Raw genomic sequence first — 22501 nt, forward strand, 5'->3', positions numbered from 1 at the left:
TTGCAAATGTATGTCAGTTCCAATATCAGTTATCTGTCAACTTGATCTCTAATAATTGGTATCAGTATCAGTCAACCCCTAGTCGAAATTATTCAGTTTTGAAGCAGAGAATCCTCCCATTTGAGAAGCTGGAGCATGACAATGTGGAGTATTATTCACAATTTCTATTTGAAAAATGACTAAAACAAGGATTCCATTATGAAAATTGTTCCAGATTACTGTCCTGTCAATCAACAAATAGATTAATTGACTAATCCCCTCAGCTACAGTACTCTGTAGCAGTTCAATCACTTTTACTAGTTATTCAGTCAGCATGTAAGTGCAGGAGGAAGTAGAGCAGAGCGATGGGAGATCAAAGTGTTGCAAGATTTAATCCAAAAAGCACTGTCCAGATGAAAACTAAATATGCACAATACCAGAGGAAGAGATTAGAAATCCTTTTTTTTTTTAAACTGACGGTAGTCATTCACATTGCTCACACGCTGCAGCAGAAACACCTTGCCTCCGTCATTTCTGACGCTATATCTCTCCGACAGAGCCGAGAGAATCAAGATGGTGAAAGCACAGACGGAGGAGGCATGTGTTCTCCCCTTAAGAAATAACAATGTATATCAGAGGTAGCCAATCACAATCGCAGCTGTATTGATTTTGAAATACCTGCATGACTGGCCGGTAGTAGACACGTGTACTACTTTTACTAACCTATTGACCTGCTGCTGCTGCTGCTCAAGCTCTGGGGAAACAATCAGTTTGGGTGTTCCAGGAAATCCAAAGAAAAAACTAAATCCATTAGTGCTCATCTAAGACAGAGGTATCCACTCGACTAGAGAAATGAGCTGAAAATGTCAGCATCTGCAAAGTCTGTCTCCAATCTATCTGTCCCCTCACTCTGTCTTCCCTCCTCATCAGTCCCTCTCATTTATGACCATGCGTGGGCCACCCCTCGTCCTCTCCGGCTTCAGTATTTTCAATCCTCAAAACAGAATTTCTCATCCTTCTTGGAGTCAGACATGATGCACACTGCCAGTTAGAGCAACTGAATCATCCACTTCACAGTAAAAAGCTCAAATATAGTCAGAAACCTTTCTTCTTTATTGAAAACACTCCAGACTTTATTGCTATTCTTTCCATTAGTACACAACAAAAACAAGCTCTGCTCAATTCCATTTAATCAAAGTCTGTGGTTATTTTTCATGTATTTTAGGAGCTCTACAGTCTGATTTAGTGGGACATATCCTCCAGGAGGGAGGGATTTGAATGAAACATACTCCAATTATTTCCTACTACTTCCTACTTTCATGCTGCACTGCACAAAATGACTGAGCTGCAACACAGAGGTGCTATTTCCCAGTTTAATCACATTTCTGGACTGAATTTCTGGATTACCAGGTGAGCACAACAGTCAATGACAGGTGGTGTGAGCCCCAGTTTTCCTCTGCATTCAAGACACACTGCGCTGTACGTGGAGCTCACAGCCTGCACTCGATGACCCCGAAATCACAGCTGCTCTCTCCCATCCCTGCTCTGTTCTCCGCTGAGGAGTGGTTCAACCAAACGGCACAAGACAGTCGCATATCAGATCCTGTTTATGTGCATCAATTTACCTTAAGAGAGATTTAAAGCCACTTATAGGCGGACTTCTGTCATATTCAGCACCAAGGTCATGTGAGACTGGCAAGTAATTCATTTCAATCCCGATTTCAAGTAAGAATCCAACATGCCGGTGCACCATCTTCTAGCTGAAGGCGTGCTATTATTGTAAATAGTGCAAACTGTCATTGTTTTGTAAGAAACATGCTGCTAACTTAGATCTCACATGTCAAAATAAAAGGTACATTTCAGCCTTTCCTGATTGTTCCTGCAAATTTTGAAAAAAAAAAAAAAAAAAAAAACAGATTAAGGCCAGTCAGATAAATGTAGCTTCCAACGACTCCACCATAATAAATTATTGTATTTAGCAGTCTAAAAACAGCTGTTTTGTATTATTCTTCATCATATGGTGGGGTGTGAAGGAGGAGAAACCTCTCAGTAGGAGAGATGCTCATTTTGAGTGGTTGTCACGCCCGGAAAAAAAACAGAGGAGGGAAAAAAAACAGTGCTGACTAGCCTTAATTTCACGATTATTTCACAACTCCTCGACGCTTTTGAACCGTTTTACAGAGGATCTGAGGTGGGATACTGCGGCAGTTGATCGTGTATTAACCACAGGATGGCTTTTCCCTTAAAAAAAAAAAAAAAAAACATCTAATGATGTGGCTCCCTTCATCCAGACGCCTGCCTCTCCCGCACCTCAAAGACGCGCCAACACATCCTCACCTGGCTGCGCACAAACACACATCACACGTCACCCGTATATTCACAATCAGAGTAATACCGCCCATTCACACACACACAAACACACACGGATACACAACCCTGCTGTATTTACGGACTCTCTATATTCGTAAACATGCAGATGTTTTCCATCATGGCATGCAGATTAAAGCGGCTCCTTCCGCCGCTCTCTCTCGGCTGTGGTCTGATTAAAAACACCGTGCATGCTCCAGCATCACCAGTCAGCTGATGGGGGCTTGTTTTTTGGTGAAATATTTATAAGGGCTTGTCACGACCAGAACTTAAACGCGGGGCTGTGGGGTTTACACTGCGCGGCTAATCTCGCCGTCTCTCCGCGGCTCTTTTGTGTTTTGGAGCTAAAATGCGGGCCTTAAATTCACCGACGTGGGCTGAGAGCCTTCAAGGTTGAACAATTCGGGCTTGTGGAGACACAGCGGCTCACTGTCAACCTCGCATCCCGGGAAATTCACGCGTAAAAAGCTGCCATTAGGCCCCGACGTCCCTCCGCAATACAGCATCATATTTTCTGCTGCTAATTAGGCAGACAGTGCGGGTTTTTTGGCTCTGACAGCTGGTTCTACGGGCTACACGGTGCAAGCGACTGATGCGATGACTTATGGAGCAAAACAGGGGTTTTAAAGAAGGTGTGATACGTACCTTGGTGACTGTGCAGCCTCTATAGCTGGCGCAGAGGTAGACTATGTGCCGATAGCCCAATCCAGTTGCCCAGACTCGTAAAAATCAGACAACAACAAAACCACGCCGGTTGTTGATGACACAGCTGTCTTGCTAGACGGGAGGGAAGGGGGGAAAAATCCTTTCCCAGATGTGTCAATTGACGTGGAGAGGAAAAATCAGATATTCAGACGCATGTCACCGGACTGACGCCTTTTCTTGACGTGAAAGGTCTTCCATTTTTATGATAAACAGCGCACTGTACTACCGAGGCTCGGTGGAGACTGGCCGGTGTGAAATCTGATTGAAAACCATGATGCAATTCAATGCGACGTTACAAAACGTTCCTCTGCAAACAGCATCCTTGTGCGTTTCGAAAAAAGCCTCCGAGACGACCTCCGCAAGAGAAGCATGCTTCCAGCGCAAGAGCAGGAGCAGAAAGCAAACGTCAAAACAAAAAAAAAAAAAAGAAAAGAAATGCGCAGATCTCAGCGCGCCGCGTTGGTTCAAGCGCTGGGCATCCTCACCGTGCATTTGCATCCATATTAATATTCATACAGGACTTCCTGAGAGCAGACCAGTGGTTGTTTTCGGGAAAGGAAAAAAAAAAAAGAAGCATCCGAGGTGGCTGAGTCCAACTGCGACGAGAGGATGTTTTCAGACATAATAACGCAACATCCAGCAGCAGAATCACTAAACCTCCTCATGGAAAAGAAAAAAAAAAGAAAAAACCTCAACTGATTTTATCTTGCATGATGCACAACAACCAAAGTGTTATATATGAAATAATATGGGGACAGCATAGTGATGTAACAGGGGATAAAAATATTACTATTAAGTATAAAATAAGCCACCAAACCAGTGATGAGTGTCGCAAAGTAGGCTAAGCCGTCATGGGAATTAATTGTTGTGATATTCTGCATAAACTGTAACTACACGACCATTCAGTTACAAGCCAGGAAAAAAAAGTAAGAAAGTCAGGAATCCACATAAAATAACTTCTAATCTTAACACCGCATCTCCCTCCTCTGTTTGTGTGTTTAAATTAAGCAAATAAATGTGGGTTTTTGGGGAGGAGGTGTCACATGACCGGTTAGCCAACACATGGCCTGTGTGAGACTGACACGCCCCCTAAAGTCTAAGGAAGACTATATAGGTGAGCACAGTGAAAGGCAAAGTGACCCTCTGAGTTGTAAAAATATGAGGTAAGAGATTAGGAGGTCCATCTCTAATCATGTGAATCAGTGGAATCTTTGGACTGTCAAGTTGTACAGTAAATTCAAGCCAAAGTCCAAAGATCCAACTTTCTCAAGATATGGGTCAAAGTACGCTGAACGAAAATATGAACACGGCATGCATATGGTCTTCAAAAAAAGTCTAATTTCAATTGTTATGATTAAAGAAGGGTTCAATAAAGCCCAGCTATGCACACCGAGTGAGTTCAAATGAGGGTTAAAAAGACAATGATAAGATAAGAAACTCCTTTGACTGGTAACTAATGAAGGACACTTTAAAATGCAGCTCCTTCCAAATGAAATGACGCCACACATGACAAGAGAAGGACAATAACAAGCTGTTGGCATGCTGGATGCTGTCATGTCAGAACTGTCCACAACTTCACCATTTCTCTTCTACGAAATCATTTCAGACAGCACGGTACGACAGACAATCTGAAACATGATGCTTTGGATGGATGTGTCCAACAATGTGATCCTGTCCAGCAAAATGTCCGTCAACTCCACCAAACCCTTCAGAAAGAGCGGGACACTCATTAAGCAGCAACAACACAACAACCTCAGTAACTACGCGTCGCAGATGTGTGTGTCTACATGATGCACATGGTGGACACACTGAATTGTGAATCAATGGATCCTGTCTCAATCTGCCCATTATAATTCCCAATATAGTGCATAATTTGTCACTTAATTTCGTCCATTCTATTGCAGAGATGCTGTACGCTGGGAACAACAAAAAAAACCTACAAAAATCAATAAAATATACTATAAAATATCATTTAAAATACTCTTACCACACAAAATACTACAAAAGTCCCCTATGTTAAAAAGAATGGATTGAATTAATATTTTTGTGTTTTTGATCAGTAAAATTCAGAGCTGACATACTGTCCGTGTAGTGCTTCAAGTGCAGTTTGAGCCTGAATAGAGTTTGTTTGTGTAAGATTTGTGGTTGGCCCATATGTCCCACCAAGTGAACAAAAATAAACAGCTACTAAGAAGTATGTAATACCAGGGCTGTCCATGCATAGATTCATTTTTGAGCCACATGTCTTCCAGCATATAAATAAACTCCATAAGGACGTGTTTACAATGTGAAAACATGATGTTCACCACAGGCGGTCTTCAACAACATGTTCAGAGCTTTACGTCTACTCTGTGATACATACTGGTGTTGATTCGTACATGCAAAGTATGGGTAAAACTGTGATTTGGGAAATATCTGCTTACTTATTTATCAAATTAAGCATAAGATTCTCTATCACAAGCTTCTTGATCCAACAATGAAATATGAGAGATATGACATTTGTTCACACAAAAAAGAATGAGACATCCTAACATGAAGGAAATTCTACTTGTTTTCTAATACAGTCCTTGCTCAGTTATGTTTGTCATTGCTGCTGTTTGCTCAACACTTCCTCTCCTACGTCATTCCATTCTACATTAAAAGTCCTCCATTGGCTCACAGAGCAGAATCTTTTCACTTCCCGAAACTCTTGTATTGTGAGTATCTGCAGGAAGCGCTTCAACAACTGTGGCTTATCTCAGGTAAAGAAAATAGCACTGAGTTATTCAGTGGGCAGGAATATTATTAGTGCTAATGATCCTTTTTTTGTCTAAGTATTTCTGGCAAGAGGGAAACACAGCCTCAGAATGTATGTGTATTATGTTACTAAAACAGGAGAAGCTGTGTCAGTTCATGAGAAGATTTATAGGACAGTCTGCATTTTTATAAATCAAAATCTTACTCAGAGAAAACCAAAAAATATCATTCAATCCCAATTCCTTTAAACTGAAAAACACCAACTGAACAGAAGGATATGTAACACTGTTGATCACTAAGGTGACCAAAAACTAAGGAGTTCACGATATGCGATGTTACAAAGATCTAATACGCAAAGTATTCAACTATAAAACGTGTCTGTGTTTATCTTTAACACCCTTGCTTGTGTGTCAAAGTATCAGGGGAAGTGGCTTTGTTATCAGCTACTTTACACAATCTGGTCAAAGTGCATTGTGCTGAGCTGTGGAATCGCGGCGAATCTGCATTCATTCAAATTAACTTCGGAATAAACTCTAGTAAGGTAAAGTACTTCATTTTATGCTCAGCAGTGGTATCATAAAAGCTGTTTTATGTAGTCTAAATGATTCTAAGCCAATGTGTTCTGCATTCCTACCAGCCTGACTGATCAAAGTTTTATTTGTGAGCAAATTAAAATCTTGTGCCTGAGTTTGCCTGTAAGCTTGTTCATAAGTGAATCATTTGATCATGATGCTGCACGCCTTGCAAGTGGTTAGGTCTCTTTCTTCCCTAAGGGATGAGTAGGATCACACGCTGATTACCAATGCAATATGTTCTTTGTCATAAAGACATTTGTCATGCATTTTATTACTATTTTGGATAAAGCAACCTCTGTCGTTTTCATTGGTACAAAATATATTACTTGTATTTCCATATCCTTTACTGTATGAAAGACCAGCTTACAAAGGTTATTGATTGCTGAATGATGATGGTGTGACCACCAGGTTTCAAGAATGACTAAGGAAAAGACGAAATTGAAGGAATTTATAGAGGCAATAAGTATTCTGCAATGGGTGCTATCCTTTCTCTTCTTGGGTAAGACCTTATTTTTTTCCCTTAAACAACATTGTATTGATTAATTGACCTTATGTAACAAATCTGTTTCCCCAACGTATGAACCAACACGGCCCGATAAACATCCAACTTCAGGAGTGGCTTGTATTATCTTGATGGTGTATCTGATGTTTACCTCTTTGTGGCCACTGTCCGCTCTGTCCTTTGCGTGGCTGGTGGTGGACTGGCAAACCCCTGAAAGAGGTAGGAGAATTAAATCCTTCAACTTTCTGTGAAAATAGTATAATACAGCGTCACAATTCTATACTATATAATAGTTCTACACAGGTATGTAGTGTGTTCACATCGCAGGAGTGTCAAAATAAAGGTTACACATGATGCACACGACAGTTTGCCAAACTTTTTTAGTTTGCTGTTGATGGGTTATTTTCCCAGGATGCATTGCGCACAGGAAATGGAAGAGCTGGTCACAGGTGAAAAACATTAGGACAAATTGCCAGTGATGGGAAAACAGCTGTGACTAGTGCTGTCATTTCCTCTGTGAAGTGAGTTGTGTCCATTAACAGCACGTTCAACAAACACTGGGTTTGCAGATACATGCATGTTGATCCGTTTTCAGTATATTTTATTTTTCCACTGCAAACACACTTGCTCATAAGTCGCATGCTACGACATTTGGACACAATCTGTGTAGATTTTTTTTGTACACTTAAAGCAAAAACAGCATACTATGATAACTAGTATAAAAAAATCATACTGTATGTAGTTAATGTGCAGTATTAAACTGATTTCCAATGTCTCCATCAGGGGGCAGGAGAAAAACGTTTGTGAGGAAGTGGAGGGTCTGGGAGCACTACAGAGACTTTTTTCCTATTAAAGTAAGTTTGTGTCTTGCACCATTTTTTTTTCATATTTGACATTCTCATAATCTGATTTGACTATTTGGTTTTAACACATGAATGTTTTTTACACTGGCAGCTAAATCTCAAGAAACAATATGCTTTGTGTAGAGTTCACTCAGAACAATTTCTATACTCAGTGGAATCATGATAAAAGCTTAATCAAACTCAATAAAATGTGCAGGAATTAAGTTATATTTTACAATTTTGCAAGGATTTCAATTTGGGAAAAATTACAAAGACTTTTGCTCATTTACTTCTATGCATTCTCCAGGTACTGGGTACTTAAAACCCTGGTATTGTCTACTGGGATTCTGTATTGAGGCAGGTTTGGTATTACATATGAGACAAAAGTCAATGTAATGAGCACTTTATTTTTGAGACCTTTAATCAGAACTCTTTTATTAACTCTCCCAGTCAAATGCCTGCAAGAACCAGTTAACATGAAAGTCTGCTCTTTAATCGCTCATTTAATCAGATAATGCACAGTGAAATTGGGTTTGGTTTTATGATTAACAGCTGACTGTAATCAACTACGTTAATCTTCTTGTGTCAATTTTCTTGCTCAGTTAGTGAAGACAGCGGAGCTGAATCCAAACAAAAACTACGTCTTAGGCTGTCATCCTCATGGTATCATGAGTGCTGGAGCCTTTGCCTGCTTCAGTACAGACAGCTGTGGCTTCACGGAAGCATTTCCTGGGGTGCGACCCACTCTGGCGATACTGGCTGGTCTTTTCAGGATTCCACTCTTTAGGGAGTACTTAATGTGTGCAGGTATTTATAACAAGTTCAATTGCAAATGGAAGCCAACAATTTCTACCTGTTACTGAGTCTCAGATCTGTTGGTGCTGTCAAAATTGCATAAAATGCAATGTATTTGGAATCAGGACAAACATAAAATTCAACCTATTAAGAGCGTAGACATGCAGAGAACTTGACTGTGGCAACAATCCATCTAACAATGAACATGTTTTATCAAGTCTTTTTACAACTGTCCTTTCCGTTTTTGCTCGTCTTTAAAGAAAACCAGTCTCCATCAGCTGAACTGTTGATTCTCTTACTTTGATTAGACATTTCTCCAGTCAGCAAACCAAGCCTTATCCACCATCTTTCAAAAAGGGGCAAAGGCAATGCAGTAGTGATTATTGTAGGCGGTGCTGCTGAGTCTCTGGCATCGTCTCCTGGAGTCAACACAGTGGTTGTGAAGCAAAGAAAGGGATTTGTCAGGGTGGCCCTTGAGTTTGGGTGAGAACACTCTCAGAACACAGTGAAATAACAGCCATCAGTTAGCATCACCAATACTGAACACTCACATAATCTCTGATGCTCTTCCGCAGGGCTGATCTGGTGCCTGTTTATTCATTTGGAGAGAATGAACTCTTTCAGCAGGTAGTTTTCTCAGAGGGAGGTCTCGGTCGCAAGTTACAGGACTTATTTAAAAAGATCATGGGTTTTGCCCCATGTCTATTTGTTGGTGAGCGCTTCGCTTTTCTGCCCTACAGGACTCCAGTCACAACTGTTGGTGAGTAGGTCATTATTATACATATAAAACTAACTTAATATAAAACTAGATGAGAGGTCAAACTTCTCCTGGAACCTAACAGAGAAGTCCAGTTAATTTTTACTGAGACTCCTAGGATTGCCATGACCCGTGAGTGAGAATCTCCTCAAACATGAGCCTAATGTATTGTCATAAATCACTATTTTCAGTGGGAAGTCCAATCTCGGTGCCAAAACGTGCTACACCAACTGACGAGGAGGTTGATCACTACCACAAACTTTACATGGAGGGACTATCTAAACTATTCCATGAGCACAAAGTCAGCTGTGGACTGTCGGAAGGTCATGAGCTTCGGATCATTTAAACACTCCAGTTTCACATGGACTGCACAGCTGTTTTTATTTCCTGCTTTAATGTGGCTTTGTGGAAGTGTGACTTGCGGTATGGATCTGATGTGATGGACTTTATCTCCTGTAATATATTGATGTCATAGATTTCTATGTCCATATTGTAAATTATGACTGTATTTGAAAATATGTAACATTAATATATGCTGAAAGCAATAATTATGATGTGAGGGGCCCTTAAATGGGAGTCCTATATTTGCAAAACAGTGGAAATGTATTGGTACACTGTATATGGCATGGCATGATGTTCACAACACACAAACATTTGCACAATTCTAAGTGTTGACAGAAGATTTAGATACTAGGAATGAAAGACCATGTATTTCAAAAAATAAATTACGTCAAAATGTGTGTTGCCTCTTTTTTTGTTTAATTTGCTGTATAAAAGTACTCCCACTGGTGCATAAAAAAAAATACAAATTACTGAATCTCACTGAAAATCAAACAATTGGAAACAGCTGGACAGTTTAATATGTGTGTTTCTATCAGTACACAAAATATAACTTTACAAACATCATCTGTCCCTCTCAATAACCACTGGATATAGTTCTAACCTTGATCCTACGTTTTGAAGTGACCTGACCACTAAAGGATATGAAGCGTCTGGGATGAACTTCCTGGGCGGATTTTCTTCATCAGTATCTCATCCAAAAAGTCTGACTGGCTGCTTTTCTGTATCATCTGTCTGCTCTGATCTGTCTAAAGTCACACACAATATTATTTTACTTGACAAGTCATTCAATGCATATTATTGTAGTTTGATCACAACTTTATTTAGGAACCAGTTTTCAGCAGTACATCAGTTTGTTCTGGTTGCACAATAGTTACAAAATGAAATATTTAAGAAGAGAAACAATCTAACTACTACAAAAAGCGAGCGGAACACAACACGGGTGAAGAGCCAAGACAGAGACTAACAAGTGAACTTTCTAAAAGAAGTCCATATCATCGGGTGCATCCAGGTCACGATACTCAATGATGTTGCGTGGATCACCTCGTGACATTCTGAGATGGTTGAGGGTGTAAGAAGAAAAAGAAACAGCCAGAGAGGAAGAAGGAAGTGAGATTTAAAACAGAGTTTAAACTTTCCCAGTACCAGGAAATGAAGACCGCTCATAGCAAAATTAAGATCGCACGTACAGTGCTCTCACCTGATGTTGCGTGGCTTTCCCAGATAGCCACCTTGTCCACGGAAGTTGTCATAGTTGCCTCTGCCTCCTCCATATTGGTTGGGGGGGTACGGAGGTCCGCCTGCTGTAATGAAGCGGTTAACAGTTTTTGTCTGACACGTTCTCATGATCTGCATAATAAATAATGCAGTCAGAACATACCACCATAGCCCATCAGGGGTGGACGAGGCTGTCCAAAGCCCATTGGACCCTGGGGACCTTGAGGAGGAAATGGCATACTGGGAGAAAGCAAACCTGTAACACAAAACCAACCACAGACACAAATGAGCTCATTATTTTCATTCAAAAGCCTCAGTGCATAACAGCATACCAGTTAATTCATTCTGTTTATCTTCTGCTGAAGAACTCAAAGTTTATGATGAGTATGTGAGTTGATTATGCAGAAATGCTGTGCTGACCTTGACCTGGGCCTGGAAGAGGAGGAAGTTTAATCTCTGGAAGTGACGGCCTCTTAGCATCCATCAGGAAATTGTTGAAGAATGCCACCTCTTTCTTCACTTCTTCAATTTTATCACCATGTTTGTTAAGAATGTGCTTCCGTACAAATTCTGGACCCTAGAAAGTGATTTGAAATATAAAATACAGGTAATGAATATGTATGGGTATGCCCATTATTGTTCTGCAGCACAAAAAAGTAATCAAAACATTTCTTTAAATAGATTTAATAAAACTCAAATTACAGCTCTTTATTTTCCTACATATTTTGCTTTGCAAGCGCTCACCTTAAATTTCTTGCCACTTAGAGGACAGAGCCATTTGTCCTTTCCCAGCTCTTGAGTATTGGCAGAGACAAACTTCTCAACCTCCTCTTCAGGATCCTTGCGGCCCATCTTTGCTGCCTCTTCCTCAGACAAGATTTCTTTTAAACTGAACAAAGGAATCAGCTTTTCCTCCATCATCTTCTGCCACTGTTGCACTGTTTAAAGTTACCAGGAAAGTATGAGAGGTGTCAAATGATGTGACAAAGTTTATATGAATGATAGAAGCCATAGCTTTTCAAGGACCCAATCAGGACTTTAACCCATCTGGCCACCAGTATGTCACCACACAAAATGTGTTCTTTTTCCACAGACACTGCACATTCTACACAAAATACTACAACTTTCAAACATCCATGCAGAAAAGGAACTGTGAAGTGTAGCATATGGATGTTTAAACATCGTTCAAGTTGTTAAGAAACTGGAGCAGAATTCCACATGAGCCTGTGGACACTAGATTGGACAATATATAATCAACTTGCGTCAGTTACCACTATATCGGCAACAACGCATTTACTTTTTTCTCTGTGGTGCAGAAAAACACACTGACCTTCTCCATGTGTGATGCGATTAGGAGGAATTGGTCCGCGTACATGAATCATGCCACAACGATTGGGCATTTCATCCTCACTAGGGTATTCACAGGTGTTGTAGTAGTCAATTGAATGCACAATACGCAGATATAAGGCCAAACGGTCCAAAACCTGAAACATGGCAAAGAAGCGATTATATTTAATACATTGGCCTGTTTCATCCAGTAATCGTAACGAAAAGCACAGTACATCAAAGACACAAGTAGTAAAATCACAAAGAGAGTAGAGAGTAAACAAATCAAATTTAATGTATAATTTAAAAAGATACTGCATATAAATTCCTATGTGCAAAAGTGAGACCTTGGCTAGTTTGTCATCCCTCTCTACAGTCGTCTCAGCAGGGTTTCCTTCCTTGGTGCTCTCCTCAGGATCCATTCCACTCCCAGAGCCGAGGAGTTCCTCTTCCTCTGCACTCACCTCCTCTATCAGGTAATCAGTAATATTCTTCAAGATGGGGTTCTGAGCTGGCAGCTTTGAAAATCACAAACCACACGCAAATGAGTAACTCACTAATGGTAAGACAGAAAACAGTGTGCTAAACTGTGCGCACAAAGCAAATGCGTATGAATCACTACTGTACCTCAGTGTTCTGCCCCTCTTCCTGAGACTTGATGGTCCACAGGTCCCCTTTTTCATCCAAAGCATGAATGAGCTTGGCAGCCAGCTTGATGTCATTGCGGAGGACTTGCTTGTGCTGAGTGATGCCATTTACATTACGCACTCTCCGAGCCAGGTCCCTGTTCACTCCTGGTGCCAGTTCACAGTCTCGCAGCTGTAAAAGGTGAAGAGTAAAAGAGACATTTAATGGCCTCAACTGCTATTTGGCAGATTCCACAAGTGATAAAAAAAACAAAAGGCATGTCTGGTGCTCTTCTCACTACAGCTTACACTGCAGCTCTGATTCACTGACAAAATAATCTGTGTCATACTGTCATGTCACATTAAAAATGGTCCTCACTGAATGGACTACAGTTAGGCTCTGTTCAGCCAGTCTAGTGATAAATAAATACAGACCAGTAGGTTTGATCTGTGAAAGTGTGATCCACACAAATTCAGTATTGGGACACATATTTGAACCAAATATTTTTAAAAATTATGCAGGAAAAGTATAAAACAGGAAAAAAAATCTAGCAGCAACTGCATGGTCTGCAGTGTGTGCCCCTTGCTGTCTGGTCAATAATGTGGTCATGGTCAACAGAAAAAATAGATCCCAGCAACATTCTGATTTACACATATCGAAAACCACTATTTCAAAGTTACAAAAACACAACAAATAACTGCAGGTTATCTTGGGCTTCATCGCTTAAACACAAAACTCTTTTGCAACACTTGGCGATTCCACATTTCCCTCCAATGCGGCACAGAAGGACAGAAAGAAGAACAACAGTGTAAACAGTTAAGACGGGTGCACTTACTCGAATGTTCTGAAGGTTCCAGCAGACCTCTTTAATGTTGACACTTCGGTCGAATGTCACCCAGCAACGTCTGAAAAACCTGAAACATCACAAACTGATTTTAGAACTGCAAATTCTGGCCAAAGTGATAATCAGAATTATTTCTTTACTACTCACAGTGAAATAAGCAAGTGTAGCAACTTAGAAGAATGTGTTTTCTAAACCAACCTGCGCTCTGGATGCGGGTCAGACAAGCAAACACGTAGAAACCCCGGGTATCGTCGACACAGCTGAGAGAAAAAAACAGATGTGGAGATTGAGTTTAAACAAGACACAAACTATTCAGTGATTTGACATCTATGGAGCCATCAACATCAACGTCCTGTCTTCAACTCACAGCAATAATCTCAGCCTTGGAAATGGTGGGAGCAATGCTCCTCATGAACAGAGAACAAGTCCTGTGGAGAGGCCGTGGTCTGGGGGAGTCATCTTTGGGCTTCTTTTCTTCCTTCTTTTCCTCCTCAGAGTTCTCCTTTGGTTTCTCCTCTAAACCATTAAATGTGAAAAAGCAGATTGGTAGGGACGATTGAAGATGTTCATTCTGAAAATAAAAATCTGACAATACAACTTTGATTCCTCACCTTCACCCTCCTCTTCTTCCTCGTCCTTGTCTTCCACCTCTTCCTCTTTCTTCATAGGTTTGTCAGAGCAGTTGGAGTTGGAGTCTGAATCTGAGTCTGAGTCACTCTCGGAGGCGCTGGCTTCATCATCACTGTCTCCACTGCGCTTCCTCTTCCTTCTTGGCTAAAAAATTTTAAAAAGAGAACAATTAGCGCAATTAGTGTTAGTTTAGCGCTATTAAATTTCTGTCTTTTGTTATCAAATACTTTAAATAACTGATGCAAAACTAACTTTCTTGGGTTCAGGTATTTCTTCTTTAGCAGGTTCCTTCTCTGCCTCTTCTTTCACATTTTCCCCTTCTGCTGTGGCCGCCCTCTCTGTGCTGGCAGAGTCGCCCTCCTCCTGTGGCAGAGTTCACCATCATCAACACAGCACCACAAAAACTCTGCTGGATGACCTGACTAATGGAGAACAACACCTACCTTCTCATTTTTGTCTTTCTCTACTGATGGCTTGCGGTCAACCCCCAGAGTTTTGAGGTCTTCTCTTTTGGGAGGTTCAGCGCCTCCTGAAGCAGATGCAGACTTCTCCCTTTCTTCCTCCTCTTCAGATGGCAGGTCCAGGATACGAAGATCATGATCCGTCCCTCCTTCCATTTTTATCACAGCTGAGGGCAAACAATAGGGTTTATGGTTCAGCCAACTAATGGCAGCATCTTCTCTTTAAGGAGTGTCCATTACTTATTTTGCACTGTTAGGATTTTAAAAACTTTGCAAAAATAGAAACACATTGTAGAAACAAGTAAGAGTACTGACTCCACATGTCAACAGTACTCTTGAAATTATTTCTCAGGCCTCACCTGCATCTAGAACCTTGATGATTGCTGGGGTCTGTTCAATATCCAGGGACACATTGTCAAACCAGCCATTCTCCAACAGGAACATAAAGACATTCAGACGATTGTTCAGGGCACTCTGGGCCTCTGCCTTAAGTCGGCTGGCCTCGTCTGGGTGATACTTGGACCTGAACCTGTGTCCAGAGTTGGGGTCCAAAAAAAGTGGGGAGGGAATGATGGGGGTGGGGATGAACGGGTTGCAAAAGTTAGAGAACGAACACACATTATATACCAATGTCACATCTGTGAAGTCATAACATTGCATTGAGAAATGTGTTTGTTGTGCATATTATAATTTCTGTCTATTAAACAAGTTTTTTTATATATATATATATATATATATATATATATATATATATATATATATATATATATATATATATATATATATATATATATATATATATATATCTCAAATCCAGATTGGTGCGTTGTTTCTTGAGGAAAGTAAAGATGCCAAATACAGTCCAAAAAAAATGAAGTATCTCTACATCTGACAAGATTGTAATTTGTCCTCTGTGTAGCCTAGTCCTTGTAGCTACCTTTCGGTGTATGCATGTTTTGACTGTGATTATGATGATTAATTATAATTCTTATTATGAGAAGGTTTGAGTTAAACTCACCAAAAAATAAGGGGAAAATATAACAAGAGAGATTACAAAATGAAGCATTCACATATTCAGAATGTCACATTAAAAATGTTTATCATTGAGTGGACTACAGTTACCTTTTGTTCTGCCAGTTTAATAACAAATAAATACAGAGAGGGGGGTTTCTTCTGTGAAAATGCGATCCACTTCACCCCAGTGGTGTGTCTGTATACACACAAATTCGGTTTTGGGTATCGATTTGATCCAAATGTAAAAAGAAAATCGTGTAGAAAAAGCATAAAACAAGAAAAAAAATTCTCCACGTGTGGAAGACTACTAGGCTGTCTATCTAAAATCCCTGGTACTGTGTGTCTAAGAGCAACTGCATTGTGCGCAGTGCAAGCCCTTGCTGTCTAAGACCGATTCTTGCGGATGAGTTCCACTTTTTTTCATCTTGAAAAAACATCGGCGTCAACGGAGTAGTAGAAATGAAGGGAAGAAAAATGGGTTATGTCAAAACACAACAATTTTGCATGACACCTGTGAAATAAGTGTAATAAGCATTAACAGACAGCAAACAACTGTGAATCTTGAGTCATGCCAAATAAGAAAATCAATCCAGAGAACGAAGATGACTTTTTGGTCAAAGCTACATGTAACTGAGCAAAGAATTTAACTTCAGTATTTCAGTTACATGATTGTGAACGGAATTTAGACACTTAACTGCAAAACATAATGGAGCAGTTAACTATAAATAAATTTCATGTCTGAGAGAGTCAAGCTTTTAGTTGCATTATTACCAAAGGAACACTCTGTCGAAAGTCCCACAACACTTATAATGAAACAAAATAATGACAAGTGGGATAATAGTGACTCTAGGTTGATTTTCTTATTTTATGACCAACAACAAACGTAACAGAATTAAGTAATAACAAAGTAATTGTGTGCCTGGTCCTACTACATGAGCAAAACTGACCCAATGCCCTTCGGTTATTTGATTTTATCAGAGTTTATCAGAAAGTCTTAAGTGATGGTGCTGTATTCTCAAGTTTCTTGCTTTGATGCACATATTTGAATCAATTACTTATGTAAAAATATGTAAACATTATGCTACAATTTATGCATGATATCCAAAGGAGAGCCCATCATATAGGACCAGGCCCGACCTGTAAGATTCTTATTTAAAAAACAGTTACATCTAAAATTAATAATGATTCAATGACAATAATTGTCAGTGTTTGGTGATGACAATCAAGGACTAAATGTCTATAGTACGTCTATGCAAAAAATGATTGCAATACAACCACGTGAAAAGCTGTCACGATTAGATCTTATGTAATATGGACAACTGAGATCGTACCACTCTTCATCTTTATGAGCCAAAAAGAAGTCCTGCATCTGTTGTCGGCGGAAGTCAATCTTGTACTCATTATAACGTTTGACTGCTTCGGTCTCATCCACAGAATCATCTAGGGACAGCAGAAATTCCTTAAAGCTCTTCATTATTGGAGGGGGAGGGCCCAAGTCCATGTCATGGATGTTACCAAGCCTAATGGAAGAGAGACAAAAAAAACATATCTAATTGTATTAGAACTACAAAATAAATCGCTGAAGATGTTAAGACTTAAATTCACTGAATGTTGATTACATCTCTTACCTAGCCTGAATGGGGATGCCCTGATGAGGCTGCATGAGGTGCAGGTCAGGATGGCCCCAGTGCTGTGGGGGGCCATAGCTGGGTCCTCCTCCACCACCATACCCCAAGTCGTATCCCCCACGGTAGGGGTCTCCCCCATGATCATCCCTGTGAGGGACAGATAAGACGTTAGGTGGAAAGAAGACACCAGTTGTAAAGATTGTACAACAGTGCTGCCGCTAATCTCACCAGTCTCTTCTCATGCGTTTCTGCTGGGGACTCATGTCGTGTCGGGGCGGGGTAAATCTCTCTCTCCGACCTCTGTCATAATCCCGGTACTCTCCACGGCTACGTCGTTCCCTGCCTCTGTCCCACTCCCTGGCCATTTCAGAGAAACAAGAGAAAACATGAAACAGGGAAGAAATTTCTAATATCAGCAACAGGCCGATACAACCCCGCTGCTCCAAGGAACATTACAGAAGGTCATTCCTCTCCACAGCAATAAGACTCTTTAATATGTCTGCGTCAAGCAGTTCACAAAAAGACTTTATCACTCTGCCTGCTGACTGAACCACTGTACATACTGGACACTTTAAATTCTAAATGTTATTCATTAAATCTGTAAATGATCTGCAGCTATTTATATCATTGCACATTAAAACACATCCTCATTTGCATGTTATGTTCATTTGCACATTTCTATATCACTCTGTATATTCTTGTATATATTGTTAATTTTTTCTTTTCTATTTTATTTTAATCTATTTTAGTTTATTTTATGTTACCATCACTTTATACCTGACCTAATGTTCTGTGTCTTGTTGTTGTTAAATACCCCGCTGCTGTAAAAACAGAATTTCCCCCTGGGGATTAATAAAGTCAGTCTAAGTCAATATCAGTTTCAATCATTGGTGGTGCACCAGAAGGTAGGCCTTAACAATTAATCAGTTTCAGAATTAAATTTGAAAATACACAAGTGGTAAATTGCAAAGCCTTTAAAATAGCATATGAGGTGTGGCTATATAAAAAATTAAATTAATGCAACAATAAAATTTAACTATATTTGAGGAAGTTAAACCTTCGGTGGTTGTTCATGCCTGTCTATTCATCAATGTATAGGCCTGCTCCGTGATTCAGACATGTTTGATGCGGTTCTACTGACACAAGCCCAGTATCATTATCCAACAGCCACTTCATACAATTTTGCAGTACATCTCAAAGTTATGCCAACCTGCTTGTGTTAGTCACGCTTTTGAAGGTGTCTCTCATGGTAATGCTTCATCCCTTGTTTCAAATAGTGAATATTAAACTTAGGTTTGACTTTAATAAAGAACATTGCAAATCATAATCACACCATATGTCAGAAAAGTGGCATTTAACCAAAAAAAGACATTGTCCAGAACTGCCTACCACACAGCCACAACTCAGCTGTATCTTAGATATGACTGAAGGCTGTCTGAGGTTTTTCATCATGTCTTCTCACCGGTCGTTCCAGTCGTCTCTGCGTCTGTCCTCTCTCTCTCTTGAGCGGTCATAGTCGCTTCTCTCCCGTCTGAATTTGTCCCTCCTCCTGCGGTCATACTCGTCATCACTGTCTCCCATCTCCGTGAACAGAGAAAGCAAACTTAGGTTAAACTGAGAGCTCAGTCATTGTAAGGAAGCCTAAACGTACTGATATTATTGGCACAGTGCTGTTACATGGAGTGTGCTAGCAAGAAGACGGCGATTTCCCATACAGAAACCTGTGATGAAAACACACAAATATCAAATATACGTATTTGTACTCCATGATTCAAATGGTTTTAGAAGAAGGCACTCATACACACAGACTCGCAGTAGTAAAACAGTAAAACATACTGTGTTTAAGTCCGCTGGTGGCCTGCAAAACACAGCTTGTGTAAACTGCTGTCGGTTGCGTCTTTGTCTTGCACAACACTCCCTGATAGCATAATACTTGTATCTCAAAATGACCAAAGAATATGACATTTTAAACGGGTAACATATATGTAGATAAATGTTTGGCTCTCCTACTCGAAACAAAGTTTCTACATTACTGTTTAGGTGCAGGACAGCGAATTTTATCCAGGCTGCTACCTTAGCTAACACGCTAGCTGGGGAAGCTAGCTGAAAATTTACCTTCCAGTTGGTCTTAAGCTACAGAGCAGTCATTTTCCAAATAACAAGCTTAATTATAAGTTTAACCTCAGTTGACATATGTGATACAACACAAACAAAACAATCTACTACCTGATTTATTTCCTGCTTGAACAATACTAGCGTGCGTCGCCCTCGCTGTCACCTCTTCTTCTTGGTGTGGTTCTGCAGTCAGCAAACAACTAAATGTGGATTTACCGCCACCTGCTGGTACGGAGGTCAGTCAGCATTTACACTACAGACCGTATATAAAATATATATGTTAATATAAAATGCAAACGTATACTTTTTATACAGTCTGTGCTATAAACCTACAGTTTTACTCTTAAAAACTATACTAAACTTATTTCAAACTGTTTGCCAGTATCATATATTATGCATTAGTTTGTTGCAACTGTTCATTAAAACTATATGTTGTTTACACTTAATTAAAAGTGAAATCCTTGTGTTTTTAATGTAGCATTTTGTACATGTTTGTACATGTATATGTTGTAACATTTTGTAAAACTGATGTATTCTGATTCCTAATTTCATACACATTGTCTCAAAACTGAGACATATTTGCTATCATTGCAAAAGCAGTAGAATCTAAAATAAAGGCCTATATTATATGGATGTGAAAATGAAAGGTACAGAAAAACTGATTTAAAAGTCTGTATGTCACAAAATACAGCCAAGGAGTGTTTTGACATACACTACCACTCAAAAGTTTGGACACACATTCTCATTCAATGGTTTTTATTTGATTATTTTCTACATTGTAGATTAATACTGAAGACATCAAAACTATAAAGGAATACATATGGAGTTATGTTGTAAACAAAAAAATATTAATCTTCAGTATTAATCTACAAAGTAGAAAGCAATACAAATAAATAAAAATCATTGAATGAGAAGGTGTGTCCAAACTTTTGACTGGTAGTGTTTGCGTAATTGACATTTTTAAAAACTCATTTCTGTCTGGATAACTTGTGAAATTCAAAAACTCAACCTGCAACACAGACAAAAGAGAAACAACCTTTCTTGGAAATTCAATTTAAGGAGAAAATTTAAGTAATATAGCATTTCCCCTTATGCTCTTCTATTTTCCAGCTCAGCTTCAATTATAAATAGACCCTTTTCCATGAACATTTTCACGAGTCACCAGTGACCACTTTTACCTTTTATTGTCAAACTGTTTTTAGTACTATTTCTTGGAAAGAATGCTCCATGGAAACATAAAAAAAATTTGATTTAATATTGCCTGAGAGAAATGCCCGCTAGCAGATCTTAATTTTATGAAGTCGGTATCCGGTTTGAGATGATTTTATTTTGTTTTTCATGTGTACAGATATTAAATGGTGAATGAGTGGTTTTGTGGAACACATGTAAGAAAAGAAGAAAAATCACCATAAAAGGATTTGGCATTCAAGCAATAGTTTAATAGATTATTCCTTTCTACTGTTTTATTTAGCTTTCATTTTACAGTGAACTGCCGAATATATCCTTTCGTTGTGCCTTTCTTTGTCCTTCCTCTGAACCTTAACTGGTCCCTCATGTAATCCAGGATAACGCGTGGCCACACTTTAGTAGTTTGTGCTCCATCCTCCAGGATAAATGCAGATTCCACTTGTGGGAAGGAGGGGTCATCTATGGATTCATATGCAAAGCTGCCTCTGGGTCCAGCACTGGCTTCCAAAGCAGTGGAGAGGATGTGCGATCGGTAAGGACTATCCAGAAAACCCTGTAGACAGGAGAAACAACCACAGTATGGTGTTATTTCACACTACTGTAAGCACTAGCTTTACCTAGTTTAAAATTGTACATAATATTACAATGCTATCTATCAGCAATGAAGTTTGCTATGTATTATGTATATTTATTAATCTATTTATTTTTTATAAAATATTGCATTATTGCATAAACATAGTGTGAAAAGTAAAAAGAATTAACTGGATCTGGTCATTTACATGGTGCAGGATGTTACAGAGCTGATTAAAACTATGACACTGTTCTTTCATCTGACATTCAAAAACCAAAGAGTTTATTATGCAGTAATTATCAGTTAGAGGACATTTTTATTTATCATCTATCAAGTTGTGTGTTTGATGCAAACATTCAGATCCATTTTTAAAAACTGTTTAAACATGTACAATGACCAAAAGAATGTCACATGCAATATATGTCGAAATATAATGTCCACTATTATAGTATATAATATTAAGCATATTTAGTCAAGTACTGTACTCAACTACAACTTTGAGGTACTTATAATTTATATCTCTGTTCCACTCCTTGATAAAGATTAAATCGACAGTTTCCAACACTTTGAGCTTCTGATGTCAGTGTGCAGTCCGGGTCATATTTCAGATGTTACTGAGTTGTTAACAGCTCCACCAAATAGTGAATATTCTCTCTAAATGTCTCACGTAGTTGTATTTCAGTAAATGTTCCAATGATCCAATATCTTACAAAAAAAGAAAGAAAGAAAGAAAGAAGTTGGAGAAATGATAGGATCAGAATTTTGTTTTTAATCTTTCCTCTCCCGTTAATCACCTCATTACCTTTCACATTTAGGTATCTAAAAATTGTACATGAACGTACTGTTGACACACTGATGCTTCATTATTAAGAATCTAATAATGTTATATTTAATAATAAAATCAGTCAGTGGAACCAAATTAGAACCTTAATTTTAATACATACAACATTTTGCTGCAAATACTTAAGTATTTTTACTTAAGCAGGATTATTCATGCAGGACTTTTACTTGTGATTAAGTGTTTTTTACAGTACTGTTTAACATTTTTACTTTACAATCCAAATACTTCTTTCACTACATTTAATAACTCATTCTCATTGAAATCTCAGTGATGAAAGTAACAGAGTATGATTTTGTACTTTACCTTATTGTGGTCTTGAATCATTCTGGAATCCAGAAGCACAAAAAAAGTTGTAGTCAAGAAAAGCAAGAAAGACGATTTCAGCAAAAAGGAGGATGGTGGCATTTTTCCTGACAGCTGCATCAGTCGGTATCTGATCAG

The 22501-nt window shown here is 39.1% G+C and overlaps 3 protein-coding genes across 6 annotated transcripts in view; 1 reads left to right on the forward strand and 2 right to left on the reverse strand.

The window, feature by feature from the left end:
• LOC111577659 (neuronal tyrosine-phosphorylated phosphoinositide-3-kinase adapter 1) overlaps positions 1–3824 on the reverse strand; it is a 29513-nt gene extending 25689 nt beyond the window's left edge. Inside the window, exon 1 of the mRNA XM_023284036.3 lies at positions 2992–3824. The gene's annotated coding sequence lies outside the window, so the exon portion shown is untranslated. The remainder of the gene's footprint in view (positions 1–2991) is intronic.
• A 1944-nt stretch (positions 3825–5768) lies between these two features.
• Positions 5769–9998, forward strand: mogat3b (monoacylglycerol O-acyltransferase 3b). Its single transcript, XM_023284037.3, has 9 exons — positions 5769–5792; positions 6204–6328; positions 6771–6861; positions 6976–7083; positions 7648–7718; positions 8309–8513; positions 8810–8984; positions 9077–9261; positions 9450–9998. Exons 3-9 carry the CDS (start codon positions 6780–6782, stop codon positions 9602–9604), a joined length of 981 nt encoding a protein of 326 aa, XP_023139805.1. The 5' UTR covers positions 5769–5792; positions 6204–6328; positions 6771–6779; the 3' UTR covers positions 9605–9998.
• A 102-nt stretch (positions 9999–10100) lies between these two features.
• On the reverse strand, positions 10101–19665 carry srrt (serrate RNA effector molecule homolog (Arabidopsis)). Of its 4 annotated transcripts, none has more exons than XM_055017352.1 (20): positions 19572–19665; positions 18808–18926; positions 17574–17702; positions 17346–17492; positions 17049–17237; positions 15063–15232; positions 14686–14870; positions 14495–14605; positions 14224–14386; positions 13980–14128; positions 13811–13872; positions 13604–13682; positions 12769–12960; positions 12489–12659; positions 12146–12299; positions 11560–11753; positions 11236–11392; positions 10979–11071; positions 10799–10898; positions 10101–10652 (listed from the first exon to the last, which is right to left on the reverse strand). In XM_055017352.1, the coding sequence occupies exons 2-20, from the start codon at positions 18924–18926 to the stop codon at positions 10577–10579; spliced, it is 2640 nt and encodes an 879-aa protein (XP_054873327.1). In that variant the 5' UTR covers positions 19572–19665; the 3' UTR covers positions 10101–10576. The 4 variants fall into 4 exon arrangements, with proteins under 4 accessions (XP_054873327.1, XP_054873328.1, XP_023139769.2 ...); XM_055017353.1 differs by having other exon boundaries at positions 10788–10898; XM_023284001.3 differs by having other exon boundaries at positions 10799–10901.
• Positions 19666–22501: the final 2836 nt, after the last annotated feature.

The sequence above is a fragment of the Amphiprion ocellaris genome, chromosome 14 (genome assembly GCF_022539595.1).
Source record: "Amphiprion ocellaris isolate individual 3 ecotype Okinawa chromosome 14, ASM2253959v1, whole genome shotgun sequence".
In the NCBI taxonomy this organism is placed as follows: domain Eukaryota; kingdom Metazoa; phylum Chordata; class Actinopteri; family Pomacentridae; genus Amphiprion; species Amphiprion ocellaris.

Coding starts and splice junctions, on each gene's coding strand:
- mogat3b (XM_023284037.3), top strand. CDS start 6,780: ATGACTAAGGAAAAGACGAAATTGAAGGAATTTATAGAGGCAATAAGT. Junction 6,862..6,975: donor GCTATCCTTTCTCTTCTTGG/GTAAGACCTTAT, acceptor ATCCAACTTCAG/GAGTGGCTTGTATTATCTTG. Junction 7,719..8,308: donor GAGACTTTTTTCCTATTAAA/GTAAGTTTGTGT, acceptor TTTCTTGCTCAG/TTAGTGAAGACAGCGGAGCT.
- srrt (XM_023284001.3), bottom strand. CDS start 18,926: ATGGGAGACAGTGATGACGAGTATGACCGCAGGAGGAGGGACAAATTC. Junction 17,703..18,807: donor AGAGACGACTGGAACGACCG/GTGAGAAGACAT, acceptor TGAAATGGCCAG/GGAGTGGGACAGAGGCAGGG. Junction 11,754..12,145: donor TCGCATCACACATGGAGAAG/GTCAGTGTGTTT, acceptor AACTTTAAACAG/TGCAACAGTGGCAGAAGATG.